Source organism: Numida meleagris, chromosome 1 (assembly GCF_002078875.1).
Source record: "Numida meleagris isolate 19003 breed g44 Domestic line chromosome 1, NumMel1.0, whole genome shotgun sequence".
In the NCBI taxonomy this organism is placed as follows: domain Eukaryota; kingdom Metazoa; phylum Chordata; class Aves; order Galliformes; family Numididae; genus Numida; species Numida meleagris.
In genome coordinates, this window is record NC_034409.1 from 133,467,002 (window position 1) to 133,487,377 (window position 20,376).

The 20,376-nt window shown below is 40.4% G+C and overlaps 1 protein-coding gene across 1 annotated transcript in view; it reads left to right on the plus strand.

Annotated features, from left to right (window-relative positions):
* The window catches only part of LOC110407005 (pinopsin-like), a 76,095-nt gene continuing 74,280 nt past the window's right edge, over positions 18,562-20,376 (plus strand). The window contains exon 1 of the mRNA XM_021414172.1: positions 18,562-19,276. Coding sequence (XP_021269847.1) covers positions 18,940-19,276 — 337 coding nt within the window. The 5' untranslated portion in view covers positions 18,562-18,939. The remainder of the gene's footprint in view (positions 19,277-20,376) is intronic.

Here is a 20,376-nt window from a genome sequence, read left to right on the forward strand (position 1 = left end):
AAGAAAAGAAAAGAAAAGAAAAGAAAAGAAAAGAAAAGAAAAGAAAAGAAAAGAAAAGAAAAGAAAAGAAAAGAAAAGAAAAGAAAAGAAAATCTACTGACTGTCAAATTTCCAAAAATTCATGTTTCTTTTTTTTCTGCTTTTAGAATAAAAGAGTGTAAAATTTTAGCATATATTATGTAGGTCTCTCAAAAAGCAATGCCTCCTATTTATTTCCATGGAAACCACAACAAAGATCACAATAACACTATTTGATTGAGCAAATTCTCAGCTACAAAATGCTATTTTTCAACATAGTCACCACCATTAGCTATGCATTTTCATCAGAGATGAGCAAGAGCCTGCGTGCCATGCTCGTGAAAATCTGCATGGCCAACCAGAATGTGGCTTGTCTTTTCCATCACTGTCACCACTACTGAAACGCACCACCTCACTGTGCTCACATCCCCTGTTTGGTCTCCGTAAATGTTCAGCAAGCATTGATGAATGTCAATGAGTGCCATTTTTTCTGCATGAGTTGTTCAGTGACACACGTTTGCCTCATGTACACTCTTATGTATGGCCCCCCTTGTGTCAGAGCGCCCCTCTGCTGCCATCGGTTGCACACAACATGTAATGGAATATTGGCGGGAAGGTTCAACCTCTTCTGCCATACCACCAACATTCGCCTCTGATGTTGTGGGCCAACATCAAAACATTGGAGGCATTGCTTTCAGAGCAGCTGAGAGATTGACTATTAAGACTGAAATAAACCCTGAATGTAAAGACCAAACAGTTTTCCTAAACAGGTGTTTGCTTCTTCTTTATGAGCATAAAAAAATCCCATGACTTTGATATCCTGTTTAGAAACCTTCTGACTTCAGTGGATGTGGAGCACACATTTCTGAGTCCTGCATTTGGATACTGCAGCCAAAGTCCTGACAAGCCTTTCTTTGCGTGAAAATATTGTTTTTTAAAGGATGCTCAGCTGCTGTCATCCAGCTGAATGGAAGTGGTAACACTGACTCCAACAGAGCCTTGGAACTGTAAGGCGAAGAATATTAGTTGTTGCAGGTGACATGAGATCGGTGTGCTCTGCTGGGCAGCATGGCTTTTAATTAGCTGCTGGAGTCATGTACAGTCATCAAGAGTACATATGCCTAATTTACAGAAAATTCACCTTAATAGAAATATACGATTGAAGCACATAATTAGGTTTAGTGACCATTTTAGCTGTACTGCTAATGAAAGTACTGCAAGAAAAGCTATATGTGGAGAGACAGCAAAAGAAAATGTAATGTTCTGCTAATCAGATGGGATTCAGAAATCTGTGGTAGGTTCTTATCAGCTTTTACTTCTCAGCCACTAAACTGGAGCAGTACTCTCATTTATTATAGGGAATTGCAGTTGTCTTTCTGACAGACTTCTTTACAAGCCAGCAGAAAGCAATTGTTATTCCTTGCAGTAAATGGAAGTCTTGGAAATCTTGTCCTTGATGGATAATCAAGGCTGCTAACAAAGACAGCAGAACTTTCGGGTAGAATTTTAACACTTCTTTTTTTTTTTTTTTTTTGATAGCCCAGTATAATTAGGTGTGAAGTAATGGAAAAAATAAGCACAAGCAATGAAGTTCTCCAACACGTTACACTTCATACACTGATTTCACACTGATAAAAGATGCCTTACCTTCTGTTCTAGTGGTGAAAACACTCTGGATAGAACAGACTGCTTCTGACGAATGAAAATGTGATGTAAGCATTGACAATTTTAGATTAAATCTGCTCTTAACACGATGAGCCTTAAAAACTATCGGTCACTTTTCACCAGTAGTTTTGCATCTTTATAGATATATATAAAATGAAATGCTTACAACAAAATTACTGATTGAAATACACACTATGCAGCTGTGGGAATGAGAAAACTACATCAACAAAATGAAAGAAAATCGGGGTCTTAAATCAACACCTGAGTGTCACACTAAGTAGGAAAGGAGAAGTTATTTCATTCATTTTTCTGCCTAGCTGACTTAGTGTCAGACTTGGAGCTGTACCTAAAAATACCAAGAGTTTTGGAAAAATGAAATTCAATTTTTTTTTTTAATTTGAGTCCCATAGTGAATACAACTGAGTTGAAATATACAGGCACAAAACAAGCTGCCCAGAGAGGATGTGGAGTCTCCTTCTCTGGAGATATTCAAGACCTGCCTGGATGCTTATCTGTGCAGCCTGCTGGAGGGAGCCTGCTTTGGCATGGGAGTTGGACTAGATTTCTAGAGGTCCCTTCCAGTCCCTACAATTCTGTGATTCTGTGAAAAATGTGACATAGAAAAATGTTTCAGAGTAGTTTTACTTCCATTTTTACCTTCTCAGACTTCACTTTTGCTGATTTTGGGCTCCTGGAGGAAGGCTCCAGTAACTATGGCTGCAGAAACACCGAGGCAAAATCCATCCAGCTGATGCATGCTCTCCTTCAGTGCTGGTGTGGTCCGTGTTCAGGACAGGATGGAGTCAGGTTACAAAAAGCAGAAAAAAAAACATGTTGAAGAAAATCATTCTGCAGCCTCCAGAAAGAATAATGTGTCTTCAGATCAGCTTTGTAGAATGAGTTGAATCCCTTGCCTTGCTTTCTTTCCACCCATCCGTGGCTAGAGATCTAACAAACCTAATTTACAGCTTCATTTCCAATTCCCATTGGAGACCAGGGCTGGCAACATGGACAGACGGGATATGCTCACTGGCCACAAACTGATCTCTAGGCAGTGTTTTCTGTGTTGAGAATTATTTCCAAAAGGCTTAACCGACTCTGTGTGCCAAGACCTTATTTTCTGAGACTGTAATTTCTGTGTAACTAACAAACACCGCCACAGCCACTTTAATTCCACAGTTAATAAACAAATTAAAAGCAATGGATAGCTTAGAAAACAGCCTTACATCTGCTTGTTTGAGTTTGATTAACTAGCCCTTTCACAGCTCATAACAATGTTTATTTTCCCCAGCACTCAGCAGCCTGCAGCTTCACCTCATATGGACGGAGCAGCACACACAGTGATGTTATTCCTCACTGCTGCTGAGTTGGGTGCGTGTACTGTCAGGCCCACAAAGAGTGAAGAGCAGAGGATTACCTCATCTTGGCTACATCAGTGGTGAAGGATGAGGACTTCCCAATCTGCCTCATTTCATGTGCCCATGGGGCAGTGGTTTGCTCACATCATCAGTCCCATCTGCCTTGATGATACCTGTTTTTTTTAGGACGGTGTCTCCAAATTAAGCTGGTTCCTCAAACTCACACTCAATCAGCCAACCATCTTTAAGCTGCTATGCAGTAATTTTGTTCTCTGCTGCAAAAAAATCTTGCCTTTTTTTTTTTTTTTTTCCCCACAGCTTTGGGTTAAAAGCTCACAAAAACCAGCAACCAAAAAGATGTATGCTAGGGTGCTGGCTACAGTCTTTTACCCACAGTCCCATTGGGTCTCGGCAGCAATGATGAGGGATAACATATGGCTCCTGAGCTCCTTTAGGTTTTCATCTGGGTGTTATTGCTCCCATCAAGCACACACAATCACACGTGATTCGGCTCTGCTGCACTGATCCAATGACAGTGAGTATAGGCATCTACTGGGAATCAGAGACAAAGTATTCGGTGCACATCATCCCAGACTGCATTTTCAAATTAAAATTTCAGCCCTTCTCATTAGGCTAATAGGCCTCAAAATGTCAGCAGGTACCCAGGAGGCTTTTTGAGCCTGAAGTCAGAGACTAGATTCAAGGAGAATTTTCTGTCCCTTCATCTGAATTAGATGAGTGACTGGGGAAAGTTTTAAGACAAAATATCAATGATGTTACCATTACTGCATAGGGCAGTCCAACTACACACTAATGCCTTTAAATCCAGGTACACTTAATCAAATGTGTGTATTTTAGCAACTAATTAGCATTTTTATCTACAAGAGGTTGCAAGGTATCATTTAATTGGAAATGAACTGTAAGCATTTTTGAAAATCCATTCTTATTCATAAACATTGGGGGAAAAAAAGGAAGAATGCTTATTATTTTTTGAAAATTGAGGTATAAATAAATGGATGTTTTTAACAGTGTCAATTAAGTTGCCTTTTCTTCAAGCTACCTGCTATGTTTTGAGTGCCAGAAGTCACATGTTAAGAAGCTAAATAGCTCTGTATGTTTTACTTTCCACACACAATTGTGACTGAAATAATTCTGACCTGCATCTCACAGGAATGGAAAGTTGCCTTGAGTAATAAGTATTAAACAAAAAATCTTTATAGGTTTAATTGCAGAGAAAGCTCTTACACAGCAGTCAGTATTTCCCATTTTCAAATGTCCAAAATTAACAAAACTGATTTTCAGGTCTAATTACAGATGGGATTTGATGGGAAACAGAAAGGCATGTACAAAATAAATCCGATCGTACTGAAAGAAACCCCATTGTGTTCCCAGTCTCCCAAAATAACGGTTAAACAGTTTTAGTTTATTAAGATTATGGAAAAAAATATGTTCAGAGGACTGTAATTATTCTTACTTATGGTATGAAAGTATTTTGGAATTGCTTGCATTTGGTGGGGATTATAATGAAACCCTGACACCTCAAACAGAAGTTGCATGCTTTGCTTCAACAGCTCACATCCATGCTGAGTGAAATGCTGCCATCTTTTGGTTGTACTCAACAGAAACAGGTTCAGAAGACCTCCAGCGTGTCATTTTTGCAAAGACAAGCAGTAGTTGCTACCCCTGCAGCAATTGCTCCTAAGTCATCGGCTATAACCGTGTTATCCTTGTCCTCAGTCATGGACCATCACTCACAGCTTCTGCACAAACTCTACACAAAAAGTGATCCTGTCCCCAAAATAAGAATAAAAAAAATTTAAAAATCCCCCAAACCACAACAAAACAAAGAGATATAAAAAGAGAGAGACAGACATGGAAGGTTCTTACTGGTTTTCTTTACAGGTACAGTAAGACCAGCACGGGCGTGGGCCTTCCCTTGGAAATGAATTTCCCTCCCCAGAGATTTTTTTCACCTCCTAAAGATATCAGGAACAGCAAGTTGGGGATTGAGTCTTTGAGGGGAGCTCTCTACTCAGGAAGTTCCTGGGGGCTGCTTCCATGACTGAAGGCACCCATGTGCACCTGTGTGTGTTGTGAGCCATTTGTGGTTTAACACCTCTCCTGCCTCAGGAAATCACCTTCTGCTACTTTAATTTAAATAATATGATAGTGCCTTTCAAAGGAAAACCCATCTAACAACAGAAACCCCAAGGATATAACCAAAATGCACAGGTATTTTTCCTCTCCTTTCTTTTTAGAATTGAACATTTTTGCCTTATATATTAAGAACGGCCCTGGGCCATTTCCCTTTTCTACTACACAAGAATGACACCTCCTGCTAGCAGAAATCTGCAGTATTCTGGAGCAAAAATACCTGTGTTGGAAACACAGCAATCCATAAATCCAGCTAGAGACCAAGCATTAGCATTTAAATATTAGCCATCCTTTTACAGGCTGATGAATAGAAAAGAAAAATGAATTGCCTGTTCTCTTGTTAAAACATAATTGCCAATGGTATGCCCAACAGAAATTAATGCCTGCCCAGCACATAAATATTTCTCAGCTCTTCTTTCACACTGTCCAGGGACTCTATCAAAAAAGGCAATGCTCACACTCATTGCTTATTGGGTTGAGGATTATTCCCACATACAAAAAACTGTATTTGAGACTGCTGTAGAATTTAGCTTGCTGGTGGTATTCATTAACTTGGGTTGTATGCACTGGGCATTTGAAAACTGATGCTGATTTGCCTCCTGTGAGCTTTCAGAGATGCAGCACAATGAACTAGTATTTTGGAGACAAAACAACAGCCACCTCAGAAATGTACTCATATCAAATACATGCATTGTTGATGCAGGTATTATTATTCCACAGTTCTGTATTTGTCTGGCCTGGGCTTTTGCCAAACTACTAATCTTAATCATAGAGGCTAAAGCTTAATTTTTCCACTGCTGAATCCACATCAGACTGTGCCCTGTCAGCTCGTGGGAGCAGCTGCATCCAAGGAAATACCTTTTTCAAGGAGAAATAGCTACCAATGTGCACTTTCAGGTTGCTGGCAGAAACCTTTTGATCCCATTTACGCAACTCTAAAGTAACAGCAAGGAGGAGTTACTCGGAGTTTTGGGAGACTAGTTCTAAACCAGAGCCCATCTCGCTGTGTCTTAAAAGGCAAATTTTTATGCTCTGTTGCACTGCAGTTGCATCACTGAAAAGAATCACAGAAGTGGTTTGCATAGTAGTAATATCTTCCCTTTGTTTTGTCTTCATCTCTGAGTGTTATACTATACTCCACTGGCTTAAAACAAACTTATGCATAATAAAACTAAATATGTCACTAAGTCTTGTTCTACAGAACTGGACCCTGATCTCTCCTTTCATTGTGTCTTCACTTGGTGTTTACTGCCTGGGTATTCACATGGCTGATTCTGGATCAGCCAGCCAGATTTACCAATTTACCGTGGATTTGCTGGTTGCTGCTAAAATTAGGACACACATCCACATGACTGAGGTGCCTGTTCTTGTTTTCCTAAGGTGGCAATGCTAACTACAGAACCTGACAAGTATTCAGCAAATCAATTTTTGCAGGATTTCAATCCTCATTCAATTACATTTTTGGCCAGGGTTGTCATAAAGCCTTCAAAGTGTTCTCTTAGGGATTTGTAATCACCAATGCCAAGAAAAAACAGCTGTCATCTTGCTAAAAAATCTACTTAATTTTGTAAGAACCCTGGCTCTTCTATGACATGGCTGCTCTTGTTGGCAGCATGTGTACATCTGCTGCAAAATCTTGTTCTACGATTAGGTTTAACATAGGAAATAGAAAGCAAATATGTATTTTGCAAATGATTCTTGGTTAGAACATGCTTCTGAAATTAGTAACATTGTGAAATCCTTATAATACCAGAAACATGGTTATTCCAAATTTTTGTCTTCTGCAATTTAAGCACAAGTCATGGCTTGGGTAAGTCTGGGTGACAGGTACAAACTGTACAGGCAAGTACTGATGGGCAATTCAAGTGAAAGGTTCATTTAATGACTGGATGTATTGTTCATGGGGAATGACAGTGAAAGTTATTGTTATTTTTGTAGGTATTTCATAAAATAGTGGGAGACTATATGTTCCTATATTTGGAGCCTAAGGAATGAGAGCTTTCCAAATTTCTGATAGAATAAAATGCATGCTAAGCATTGACTTTTATTTAATTAAAATCTGAACACTAACAGTTCCTCTGCTCAGCATGTCCTCATAGACCATCTGCAAAGCTACAATGTATTAGAGGGTCACAAGATAGTAAGTTAGAAGTATCATAAAATGTTGCTTTTCCCCAGTCCTGAAAAATATCATGGAACTGGTATTTTTGTGGGACATCATCTGATGTATTTTTTTGAGACAGACATTGAAAGTTTACCCAGAAAATCAAAAGTCATATTTTAGTCCCACTCCATCATGACAGACTTGGAAAACGTGATGTTTTAGACGAAGAAGAGTCATGAACACAAAGGAAGAGGAAGTCTGGGAGAGCACCAAGGGAAAAACAGTGGAGTTAAAACAGCAGAGAGACATATGAGAGAAACATCATCCATCTCACATCTATATTTTTTTGACAAAAAATGGAATCTGTCTCCAACTAGGATACAACATATTTTCTGGTATGGTGAGCAAGGGAGAAAGAAGGTCTCCCATTTTTAATAGTAATGCTCTGGAGTGCTAATTAGGTGCACTGGGAGAGATCAGAATAACAACAGTCATGGAGCTGGAAGTATCTTTTTAAAATTCTCTTGAGATGCCTGCTCTTAAGATGTTCAGTTTGTGTTGCATGAAAAATCTTGTTGCTATGCTTTGACAGACTGTGCTTCTCTTTAAAATGAATGGAAACAATTTTCATCCTCCAGAAAACAGAATATGTTGATGGAAAAACTCCCCCTTCAAGGCCAATTGCTAAGAAAGATGCAAGAATGGGACAGAAGTTTAGAAATATAGATTCTACTCCCGACTTAAATGGAGACAAATGGAGACAAAAAGTTACCAGGTAGTAGTTTTGAGTCCCTGGTCATATTATTTGAATATTAAAGAGATTCTCTGAATTACACAAAAAATACCTTTATTATGCATGCATATATCAGATGGGTAAATCCACTGTTGGGACTGTTAAGCATCATTCAATTTTAAAGCCTATAGAAACTTCCACTTGATTTAACTTCTGAGTCTTCCGGACTTGCTTACATTATTTGACTTGTTTTTCATTGTCATTGTAAAAAAAAAATGAACTGTAAAATGAGTAGCTTTGAGGTTCTTAATGAATAGCTTTGAGGTTCTTCTGTAGTTTTCATGGGTCAGTTTTAACTGGGGTCACGTATAAAATAACTTTAAATAAGAGCAAGTGTTTATAAATGAAAGTTTTGATGCTCACAGATCCAAGTAAATCTTGACATTAGAGATTCAAGTAAGAAATAAAGTTTGATAAGCTCCACTGTAGTAATAGACCTTCTAGCTACCAGATAATCTCCATGCTACAAAACAAATTTTGACTCATGCCAATCTTTAAAACATACATTTTCATCCACCCAATCCTTTACTTCACCCTAATCCATTTTTCTTTTCTGATCTTGGTGGGCTCCACAGCTGCTTCCTTCCTACTACTGAAACAGGTTTTTGGTTGAAAAAAAGCATGTCTCACATCTAGTATGAAATGTAACTCTTGTAAAAGTCATCTTTGATTCAAAGGAACTATAAAATGGTTGTTAAGAAAAGTGAAGTGCAGCCCTTCAGGAAGAACACAATCAGTGATATCAAACAGTTCAGTTCAAACCGTCCTCCTGTGGTAAATCCTGTGGTTATTTGAATGTATTGCTAACTTGGACTGACAGTATTTTCCCATTTAGACCCAATATTTGGACGTAGTACTTTCCATTAATATCTATTTGTATATATGTATATATATATCTCCAGCCATGTATTAAATTACAAAGAAGCTCTGAGTGCCATCCAGTTGTCCTAGCCACTGGTGAGGGGGAGAATGGCCAGCCAGGGCAAAGAAAGAGAAAACATAGCTCTTCACCTACCTCAGCTCAAGAAAAGGCCTCTGACTAGAATCCAGGAAACTCATCGGTTTCGTTCCCTTCCCATTGCCCAGGAGAAAAAAGAGTTTCTCCAGGGTATATCAGATTGGAAAATGGTGCAAGGAAAAGTGAAGATCTCTGGGTCTGTGTCTTAGCCTCCTGTATCCCAAAGACTTTGGTAAGGTGGATGCAAAAGCCCTGGAGGTGTAAGAGAGTCTAACATCAGATAAATGCAAGTGGCAGGTGAGAATTGTTGGATGGTAGGATGGGTCACTGAAGAAGCAGCTGTAGCAGACAGAGGCTGTTAGGGAGGTCGTGTAAGGACAGAATTGATTGCTGTGTACACAGTGAACAGATGTGTTTGTAGGAGCTAGATTTGGAACAGTGAGCATCACAAATATTTCATCTTTCTCTGTAGTTTGCAGGCACACACCTACCTCCAGAAGGGCAATGCAAGCTGAGGGCTCATACAACCAAGCCTTTGTTTAAAAGGTCCTCTTTGTCTGAGGAAGCTTGATGTGATTTTTGAGCCTTTGGAGTTTGGTATACTTCAAAATAACAAGGGAAAATCCTGGTCTTGTTTGAGAGTTGCCTTTAGTGGGACCAGGCAACTAGGGAAACGTGTTTCTGGATGGGGCTGTGTCCCATCTGACTGGAAGTTGTGGATGCAACAGAGTGTGGAAGGAGAAAGAAATGTCTGTAATCCATTTTTGTAGGCAACATGCTGTCAGTGCAACAGGATGGAGAATATCCCCATGGGACTTCTGCTGGGGAGAGGTTCTGCCAGCCAAATGCAAATATGTAAAGGTACTCAACCTATCCTTTACAGTCATTTGACCTTTTTTCTCCATCTTCCCAGGACTCACTGCTTATCCCTTGGCTACCCAAGGAAACAAGAGAGTGATGCCATGAGTGGTTTGGAGGATGAAGATTATGCCATATGCTCAGGACTGGCCATGCAGCTGTCCCTTGAAGCAAGTATTTTTTAAAGTGTCACTCTACAGAATGAGTAGTTTGTATTTACTATAACCTTCAGAAAGAAAGCTACTGGAAAGAGAAAAAATCTCCCCTCCCTAAGTCTGCATCTCAGATGTGCAGTGAGATGCCCCTTAAGTTGGAGAATTCTCATCACTGGGACTGACTGGAAAAAGAAGAGGGTACATTACCACAGTTAGTGCATAAACATCAACCACTGTGGAGTCAGGGAGCAGCTGATGTCTGCAGTCTGGATCCAGACTCTGGGAAATGCCTCTTTGTCTCACATGTATCTTCAGAATCTGTAGCTGAATTAAACATCAGCTGATTGTGATTTAGAAATTCATCATACAGGCATGTCAGAGCCCAACAGACATCTAAGCAAAACCCCAACCAACTAAGAGAACGGGCTCACTGAGTAGTCACGCTGCTGCTGCTATGATACAGTCAAAGGACATGTAAGATAACATCTGTAGACAGGAGAAGCATTTTCATTAGGCTAGATAAATACACTTGGAAAACTAGACAAGCCTTATGCACTCTTATTTCAAACAGATAATATCTTTTATTAGATTACTTTGTGCAATGTTGTCTTACTTGCATCACGTTTTTTGCAATTATCGGTTCTGTTGGAGACCCAAAGAGCTTAAACTGACTGCCCACAGGTATCTAGTGTAATTTGAGATGCCAGCAGAGCACTTTTTGGAGACTCACACTCCTATAGACTGGCAGAAAATTGTTGGACAGGGTACTCAGTGATGTCTCGAAACACATTGTCATGGTTTTATGATTTTTGGTTATTGGTATTCCACATCATAACATCATGTAGTGAATGTACCTGGTTCTCAGAAGAGAAGGACTACTACATTCCCCAAGGTACTTTGCTCCTCTGTTACCATTTCCGGCCAGAGGGAAAAGATAAAAACTTGCAGATCACGAGACCTTGTCCCTTTTTCCGCATGTCTCTCGTCTTGGCAGCACCTCGCTCTCCAGCCGTCTTATCGTCGGTAGTAGAGTAAGGCCTACCTTGATTTTGGGACATTCTCTCTCTCTCTGTATTGGATTTATCAGCTTAAATTGTAATTATATTGTATTATAGTGTGTTGTTTTGCATTCCGATATCTTATTTAGTAAATTAGTTTGTTTCTCCTCAGATTGTTGCCGCTGTTCTTTGCTCTCAGGGCCATCTCCTTACCCTTTTTCTCTTTTCCCTTTTCCTGGAGCATGGGCCCATGGGTCCCCCGTCCCCTTCGTCACGGAACTGGGTCGAATGCCCGTAAACTGTTGACACACATGAAATACCTGTGTTCAGATAAATGAACATAAAGGTTGTTTCTAGCTCAAGAAAACTGAGTTTAACTCACAAATTCCACGCTGGTTTACAAGACACAAACCAATCTTTCTCCACACATACCAGAATGAATTTTTATCTCTTCTGATGGTGGTTTTATCACAAATCTTCTCTCGCTCCAAAACTGAAATGACTACATTATTGTTTCTAACCCTAAATTTTAGTAGCTGCTTTCAGAGCCTCATCATAATCATATGCTTTGACAGAATACGGAGATTATGAGCAATTTCAATTTTGGACTCACATCAGCTGTTCTCTCTCCAAACTCACAAACTGTGAAATCTGTACCATCCAGAACATCTAAATGTGGAATTGAGGCCAATGCATTTGTCATTTGCTGCCATTTTTTATAAGTAAACAACTAGCTGGGGTTTTCAACCTAGTGCTACCAGATCTTTGGTTTCACTTCCAGTATTCACTGGTAAACACCTTTACAGTAAGATTTTTAAGAATTACAAATGATTGCAGCTGTGGATGGGCAGAAGGGGAGACTTTTCTTTTCTTTTCTTTTTGGTTTCTCCTTATTTTATCACTGCCATGCAAAACAAAATGAACCTAATAATATCAAAACAGCTTCTTGTTGAAGCCTTGCTTCTACAGTAGAGCAATGGTGCCACTGCTGCTCAGTGTCACTGCCTCAGATTATACAGAATACATAAGCACAGTTATACATCGATGCTACCACTCCGTCATTGTGAGTTGACCCAATGAAATTATGATGACTGGAGCAAATCTGAAATCTTTTTAGTGAAACCAGGGAAAGAGTCGGGGAACATTTTTCTTTAGAGAACATCAGAAGAGAAGTTACCCCTAGGGCTAAGCTGATCTTGAAGAAGGATAAACTCAAGAACAAAATGCAAAGCAGAATGGTCTGGACTTACCAAGTCTTTCTCAGAGAGCACTGTGAAAGTTAAAGTGATTATAACTGAGGACAGTGAAAACAGTTCCCATAGGAACATAAAAACATAATGGAAGCATCTCTTACGTTCTTGCAAATTGAAGGGTGACTGCTGAAAGTAGTATGTGACTATTCTATAGACACACTGACCTCCACAGATCATGTAATCAGAGAATATCCCAAGCTGGAAGGGATCAATAAGGATCATCAAGTCCAACGCCCGGCTCCACAGGGCACCACCCAAACATGGTTCCTCACCCCTTGTTTGGCTTTGCACCAGCTTGGCCCTTACACGCTAGCGCACAGCCAAGGCTCCACCTTGCTGTGCATTTCCAGCTGCTACAGAAAGGGCACTGGGGTGGTGAAAGACAATACAGATGCACCTATTTGACTGTCATACTGGGGGAGCATCACCACAGGCGTTCCCAGTATTGCTTCTGCCTGATTCATTTCCTGTCTCTTCTTCTGACTGATACTAGAAACATAGCAAAACTCACACCCTTGCTTGGAAGCAAGAGTTAGGCAGGAAACCTATGGGATGTGATGGCATTCCCAATAAGGAGTTCAAATCAAACATCCCAGTTTAATTCCTGAAGCATCACCAGAACCAACCCCAAATGGATGCCATCACACGGCAATTAATAATGTCAGCAAACTGCCCAGGATCAAAATCACTGAAGCAAAGGGAGATTCACAAAAATGAATCAAGTGTGTAATTGGTCAATGATTTGTTTGTGCTGACAACATGTTCTTTTCCGATACAACTTGCTTTTTAAAACTTTCCAACCTGGTAACTAATAAATGGCAGCAGGTACATTCCTGATTTATTTCATTCAACAATTCTTGGTTTATTACATGAAGTCGCTTAATTTATACTGAATTTTTGAGCAAAATATTGTTATTAGCACAACAAGTGACACCCAGGGGCTCTCCATTAAGCTTCTGCAGCATCGTTTTTGCTTGGCTCTTTAATGACAGGTGCACCAGTTTGTCCATCTTTAAGCCAGAGGAGGTGAAAAAGCTGACAAGCATGGCTAAACAAAAGATTAAATCAACTGGAGTGGAATATTACGGCTAACACGATCACTTTCCAGGCTTTACCTGTGGTCTGTGAATTTAAGGCTCTTTAGAAGCCCAGCAAGAACCACAGCTACGAGACGTTCGAGGTGTATTCCGGAATATTTTTCTTCTGGAATCGTTATTCAGTGATTCATTCCCTGTGGGCTTATTTTTTTCTTTCTATATAAAGAGCAGAGCAGAAGCACAAAAGAGCAGTAGTAGACAGCAGTAGTAACAGAAAGGCACGGTATTGCTGAGTTGTCAAGCCATGTGCTGTTTATATTTCTGAAAACGGGTTTCAGCACGCAGTAACTCGGCGCCTGTTCGATCTGCAGTGCAAAGAACACAACGCTGAAAACAAGAGGAGCACAAGAGGGGAGACCCCTATAACAAGGAGGAGGCAGCGGGGAGGCGGCTCCAACAATGTTGGCTGCCCCTTCTTCACCCATCACCCCTGGCCCGGTATCCGCCCCTCTATCCCGAAGTTGCATGTCGCTGTCCTCCGACCGGGAAAGGACGAGGAGGAGGAGAACGAGGAGGAGACGGCAGGCGGGGCGAGCCCGCCGCTTCCACCCCGCGGAAAGTGAGCGCCGTGCCGCCAGCAGCCCCGCCAGCCGCCGCTCCCCGAGCGCGGAGCATCCCCTCCTGCTCGCCGCCTCCGCTGGGCACCGGTGGGGGCTGATGTTATCTGATCGCTCTGCGTGCTGGATGCAGGTGGGTTTATTCTCTGGTTTTCTGTGTCGTTCCCACAAAGAAGCGTCAAAAGTTTGCGCTCTGCTGTTAGAACAGGAATTTCTGTGGGAAAACGCACATCGGAGGGGTTGCTTTAATTTTTAAAATACAGTCTAAAAGTAGCTTCTGCTTTTGTTCTACGCTGTTTTCCCACAGTCAGAATTTTCACTTGAGTCAGCACCATAAGTCAAAGGTGGTGAACCTCATAGTGTGTATTCTGTGTTGTGTTGGCTTTGTTTTCATGTTTGTCCTTTTTCATAACTGCAAATTCCTATGAGTATGTCCCTGAGCCTACATGCAGGAGGTCTTCGCACAGATAGCAGGTTCTGGGAGCTGAGAGAGACCTAGACTCACAGAGCATGGAGCCTCCTCTCTTTCTTTATCACTTCTCAAGCCCTGGACTTAGAGCATGGAGAGTGCAGTCCAGAAGAGAGATCATAGATTCCTTTGACCTGGAGGGGACCTTTAAAGCTCTTCTTGTCCAGCTGCCCTGCAATGAACAGGGACTCCTGCAGCTTCAGCAGGGTGCTTGGTCCAGCCTGACTCGGTCAGAGATGGGAGTGTTGTCTTCAGAGCTGTGAGGTCCCATACCACTTCCCTTCTTTCAAACCTGAAAAAGAAAAACTATTTCAAGTGATTTGATTGTTGATGCTTCTCCTTAAAAACAGTTCAGTTCCACATTGGAAGTCAAGGTGTAATGTATACAAACTTAAACTTAGTCCTGTTCCTCCCCCCAGCACCCAATTAAACTAAGTGCTGCATACCCATATTTTAGACATTGGGTCCAGCAGTGTATACCCACTTCATAACGTTTCAGCTGGAATTGTCTTTGAGTTAACTGTGAATATTTTTTAAATTACAACTGTTTTGTAGAAAGTTAAGTTCATAAATGAAGGAAAATAGCTTTTAAAATTGATTTTAATATTAATAACAGGCTGATTAAGACTGTGTGCATATCTATAAGTGATTTTTTTTAGCTCCTCAATATCGCAAGAGAATAATGTAAATGTAGTGTAAGAGAGTAATGTAATTTTTTTTAACAAAGTGATTTTGAAGTTTGATTTTATTTATCTTACACAATTTTATGTGCTGTTAAACATCTAAAGTGAATTAAGCAAAGTTTTTGACATGCTGCACAACTGCAAGGGATGATGATCGAGAATCTGCCCATTAGAAATAAAGAATGAGTTCATTTAAAGAAAATCTGAAACCCTTAAAGCTCATATGTCCTATACACTATTTAGTTAGTGCTTATTTTTGGTCAAAGTGGAGATGGAAAAGCAGCTTCACTGGTGTAGGTTATCGCTCACACTAATGTGTGTTGGTAAGTGCAAATGTAAGCTGGACACTCTCAGTATCAGTGCCTGTATTTTCAGGATATAACATCCAAGATAACATCTTTTGAAACACTTTTTTTTTTTTTTTTATGATAGACAGCTTCAGAGAGAAGTGTGAGTCGTGATGAGTGTCTGTTTTGCTGTGTCTTTAGATTACTGATGTCAGAACTGGCTACCAAACAAAGCTTTAAATAACTGGTGACATTAAATGAACGTTTGGTCTTGTTTCACCTGGCTGCATGTTTGCTATCACTTTGGGTATGTTTTCAGTTCCACATCACGTCTATTGAAATCTGAATTTGGCTTGTTCTTTATTCAAAGGTGTACAAACCTTAGCACTTCTTACTACTACTAAGTTTCTTTCACTGCAAAGAGACTTGCACACAGTCCAGACCTTCAGGTGTTTCTCTCGGCAGGCTCCTATCTCTTCAGCTCTCCCCAGACTTTTCAGACCATACCTTACTGTGTCCTTTTAGTCATCTTTCAGTTTCAAATGTCCACGTGGCTTGACCACATCTTAGCTCACGCGGTGTGTCTTACCTTTATAAAAAGACACCAATTTACTAGGCACTGCTCCTCTTCTCTGAGCACCGAGGTGTCCATGCTGGGCACACCAGGACAGAACCCATTGCACTGAAGCCACATGCGTTGCAGGCTGCCCCTTGCAAGCTTCTGTCCTGTGGTTGGAGGAGAAAGAATCATAGAGTGGCTTGGGTAGGCAGGGACCTCAAAATCATCTAATTTGAGCACCCTGATGTAGCTGTAGGTTTCCCTGTTCATTGCAGGGGAGTTGGACTAGGTGGCCTTTCAGGGTCCTGCTCAAAGGAGTCTACAATTCAATGATTCTAGTTCCTGCCCATGGCAGGGACACCTCCCACCAGCTCAGGATGCCCAGGGCACAACTAACCTGGCCTTGAACATCTCCAGGGATGGGGCATCCATGGCTTTTCTGGGCAGCCTGTGCCAGCACCTCACCACCCTTTGAGTAAGTAATTTCTTCCACATATCTAATATAAATCTACCCACTGTCGGTTTAAAGCTGTCACCCCTTGTCCTATCACTACACTCACTGATAACCACAATACTCCATGATAAAGGGAAAGAACCTGGGCTTTGCCTGCACACCTGATGTAGGACAGAACTGCAGTCAGCTGAATGCTACCCAGAGAATAAATGTCCTTCTACAAACTCTGCAACTATGAATTTTTAATATGTCTTTAAGAATGGACATAGAATCATAGAATCACCGAGGTTGGAAAAGACCTCCACGACCATCCAGTCCAACTATCCACCTACCACAAATATTTCCCCACTAAACCATGTACATCTAACATATTTGTGCATAATTAGTAACTATGCATGAAAGACCTATATATTATTATTTATATTTTGATGTTAATAGAGATGCATGTATATAAAGTTACTCATATTTTCTAAGGGGATTGTAGCTGTTGGCTTTGCCTAACTGCGGTGTTTCAATGATAATATTATCCTGTGATAATTCAAGCCCTTGGCCTGTGATTATTCTGGTGAACATAATTCCCCCATAGAAACACTTATGATGGCACACTGTAATCTTTGCTACAGATTATCTAGGCGTAACCAGTTCAGTTTTGGGGGGAAAAAAATTGCATCTGTGCAAATTAATCTGTGTAAATCAGACTTAAGTCTCTCCAAATTTTGAAGCCAGATTCAGCATTATAGTTTTGAGAGGAGCAGATATGACTGACCTTACTTCAATTCCTCAATAAACAGCCACATGCAAACAGATTAGACAAAATTGTCTTAGAAATAATGGAAAAAAAATAGATTAGTTTAGTCATAGCTAGGGCATAAGGAGGATTATTAAAAAAGGAATCTACAAATGATAGTAGACAGAGAATTTCAAGTGTTCTTTCTCTTAGATATGCCATTTGAGACCCTTACCAATCTAAATTACTGTGTCTTTCCTAAGGGGAGGAGGTGGGGGGGAAGCAGAAAGCATCAGCTTTTTGAGTTCTAAGTGGCCAATCAGCAGGTTTGCAAAATGTATGTAACATTTTCAACATTCATTCATCACAAGACAAAGTTAAGACAGACCGTCTATGTTATCTTTCAAAATCACTGCAACCATGAGATACGTTTACCACAGTGACTTTGTGAAATTAGGGAAGTAGTAGTAACAGACATTCACCATGTCAAAAAGCTGTGATAGCAGAAAGAAAAATAAACCTCTGTATCTTCAGTAAATGCTAATGAACTCTCATCTTTCCCATTGGTTAACACATCATTTATTTATTTATTTTCACAAGACAATTTACAAAAAGCAATGGTTAGGAGTAATGCAGAATATGCCACATTTTGAAATGTGTCTAATTATGCCTTCTAAAAGAAAAGTTTTTGTGTTTTCAGCTATTTATTATGCATTTTGTTCAAAGCAGTGGAAATTCTTACATGTATGCCAATCTTCATTTTTTTATAGCAACATTGGTGCAGAATTTACCTGCAACCATGTGGGAAGCTGGGTAACCAGTTACACATTGACACTAAGCATGCTGCTGCTGCTTCACAAAATACACACACATTGTATTCACTGCGTGTGGCCATACAAATTCATGTCTGTGGTGGGAGAGATGTGAAGCTCTGGGTGTTTGTCTGCTTTATAAATAATGAAGGAGAACACCTGTGCACTGGTAGATGCGGGAGAAGTGAAATGGATATCACAGCTTTGCCAACCTTTGTAAGCACCCGAGAGCTGCAGAGACTGCACTTGAAATTGTTCTTTGGTTGTAATTAAATTCTAGCCAAGACTAAAACTTCACTGGGTGGATTAATTTGGCATAGAAGATGATACAGATTTCTCCTCTGGGAAGCTCTGGTGAAAGATAGGTCTTGCAAGCATTTTTTTCCTCCGAGGAGCTGGGGAAGAACTGTTTAGAATAGCCAAGGGAACTTCCACAAACTGATATTTCTGTTGAAAATCAGAGTGAAAACTGAAAAGACTGAGAAATTTTTGTTAAAGTTCAAAGAGGGAGCTGCTGTAACTAAATCATATACCAACTTTGGTCTTAATATCGAAAGGGTTGTTCTGTTTTTACCATTTGTTTTCTTTTTTTTTTTCAGAGATACACGTTATCAGGAGAAACAGCAGTAGCTGCTGTTGGTAGGAGGGTTTCCCATTTGCTCTGAAGGAAGAGGCCATGTTAAAGCACTCTCTTAAGACACCTTCCAGTCTGAGTGTCAAAAAAGACCATCTAAGATGATCCAGCCTTTAAAGAATAAAGATGAATTCGAGGTCATTGCTTGGTTTTCATGCCCTGGAGCCCCATGCAGATCTGACCACTGAAAGGTAATGCAGGAAAATATTCCTCAGCTGAGTGAAGATTGCAAGAATCCTGAAACGATTTGACTTGTAATGGGGGGATGCTTCTGTGAAATTGCCAGAGGACTTCAGCACAGGGTACCTGGTGTCTCTGCCCTCACCTACCTGTAGCCAAGTCCGAAATGAACCACTCTTGGACATACAACCTGAGCTTTGGTGCACCTGCAGATCCTGTTGAGCCAAGGGCTGGACTCTCACGAAATGGACACACAGTAGTGGCTGTTTTTCTTGGATTTATCTTGTTTTTCGGTTTCCTGAATAACTTGATTGTCCTCATCCTCTTCTGCAAGTTTAAAACCCTCCGTAACCCTGTGAACATGCTCCTCCTGAACATCAGTATCAGTGACATGTTAGTGTGCATCTCGGGCACTACCCTGAGTTTTGCATCTAACATACATGGCAAATGGATTGGAGGGGAGCATGGTTGTAGGTGGTATGGCTTTGTCAATTCCTGCTTTGGTAAGAGTTCAATGATAATTCTCTTATCCTATTCTTTTCAACAGAGGTGAATGAAGCAACTCAATGAGTTAGCTGCTATATGGTTAATTAGATCGATGGGTTGATTTCCTTATTACACTAAAACACAAGTGAAATTCATGGTGTAAAACATTTTAACTGAAGGCTTTATATAATAGCAGAGAGCTGATAAATATTCCGTAACATATCCAACTTTTAAAATAACTTATTTAAGAGCTAAAAATAGCATCTAGAAAGAGGAATTCCTTCTGGAATAAGGAATTATAACAGAGTGTGTGAAAGTACATTGTACATTCCTCTTTTTCAAGAAAATCTGTGCCAACAGTAAACAGTCCCTTCAGCACTGCTTCCATCACAAACAAAGCCTCATGAAAGTCCTCCATGTGTCATTTGTAATTATCTATTGATCTATAAGATGAATTCCCTTTTGTCCCAGATTATGACAGTTTTTATCATTAGATGCTTTCTGTTCTCCCTCAAAGCAAAATCTTTACTTGAGAATTACATAATGCAGATTCAATAACAAATTAAGTCATGGGACTGGATGTCAGGAATACTCAAAGCATGCATCAAAGCCGTAGTTAAACAGTATCTTTGCATCCTTTTTCAGTCCAGTTAAAACATTTCCCACAACAAGCTTTTGCTGCATTAGATTTAAATTCTTAAGTTAAAATTATTATATTGTTTAAATTATAAAAAGATAAAACAGAAAAAGGAACAGTCAGATGACAGCTATTGTCCTTCCAAGGTGGCTGATCATCTTTATGATTGCACCGCCAAACAGCGACCCTTTGTGCATTTATTCCTATATCAAAATAGATCTGCTAAGACATGAACTGTCCTGTGTTTGTCCATCTAGACATGACTCTCCCCCAGACTGCAGGACCAGTCTGTCTTGCTCTACAGCCTTGCTTCGAAGGCCTCCAGGCCACTGGGGCAGGGCTGAGCACACCCAAGGGTCTTCGCCCCCTGATGCTGGGGTGCATCTCATGCTGGTGCTTTGGCCTAAGCAGCACTTCATCAACCCTCGATATAGAGTCAGGATGCGGAACCAAACCCCTATTTTCTACTTGATTTGTAAA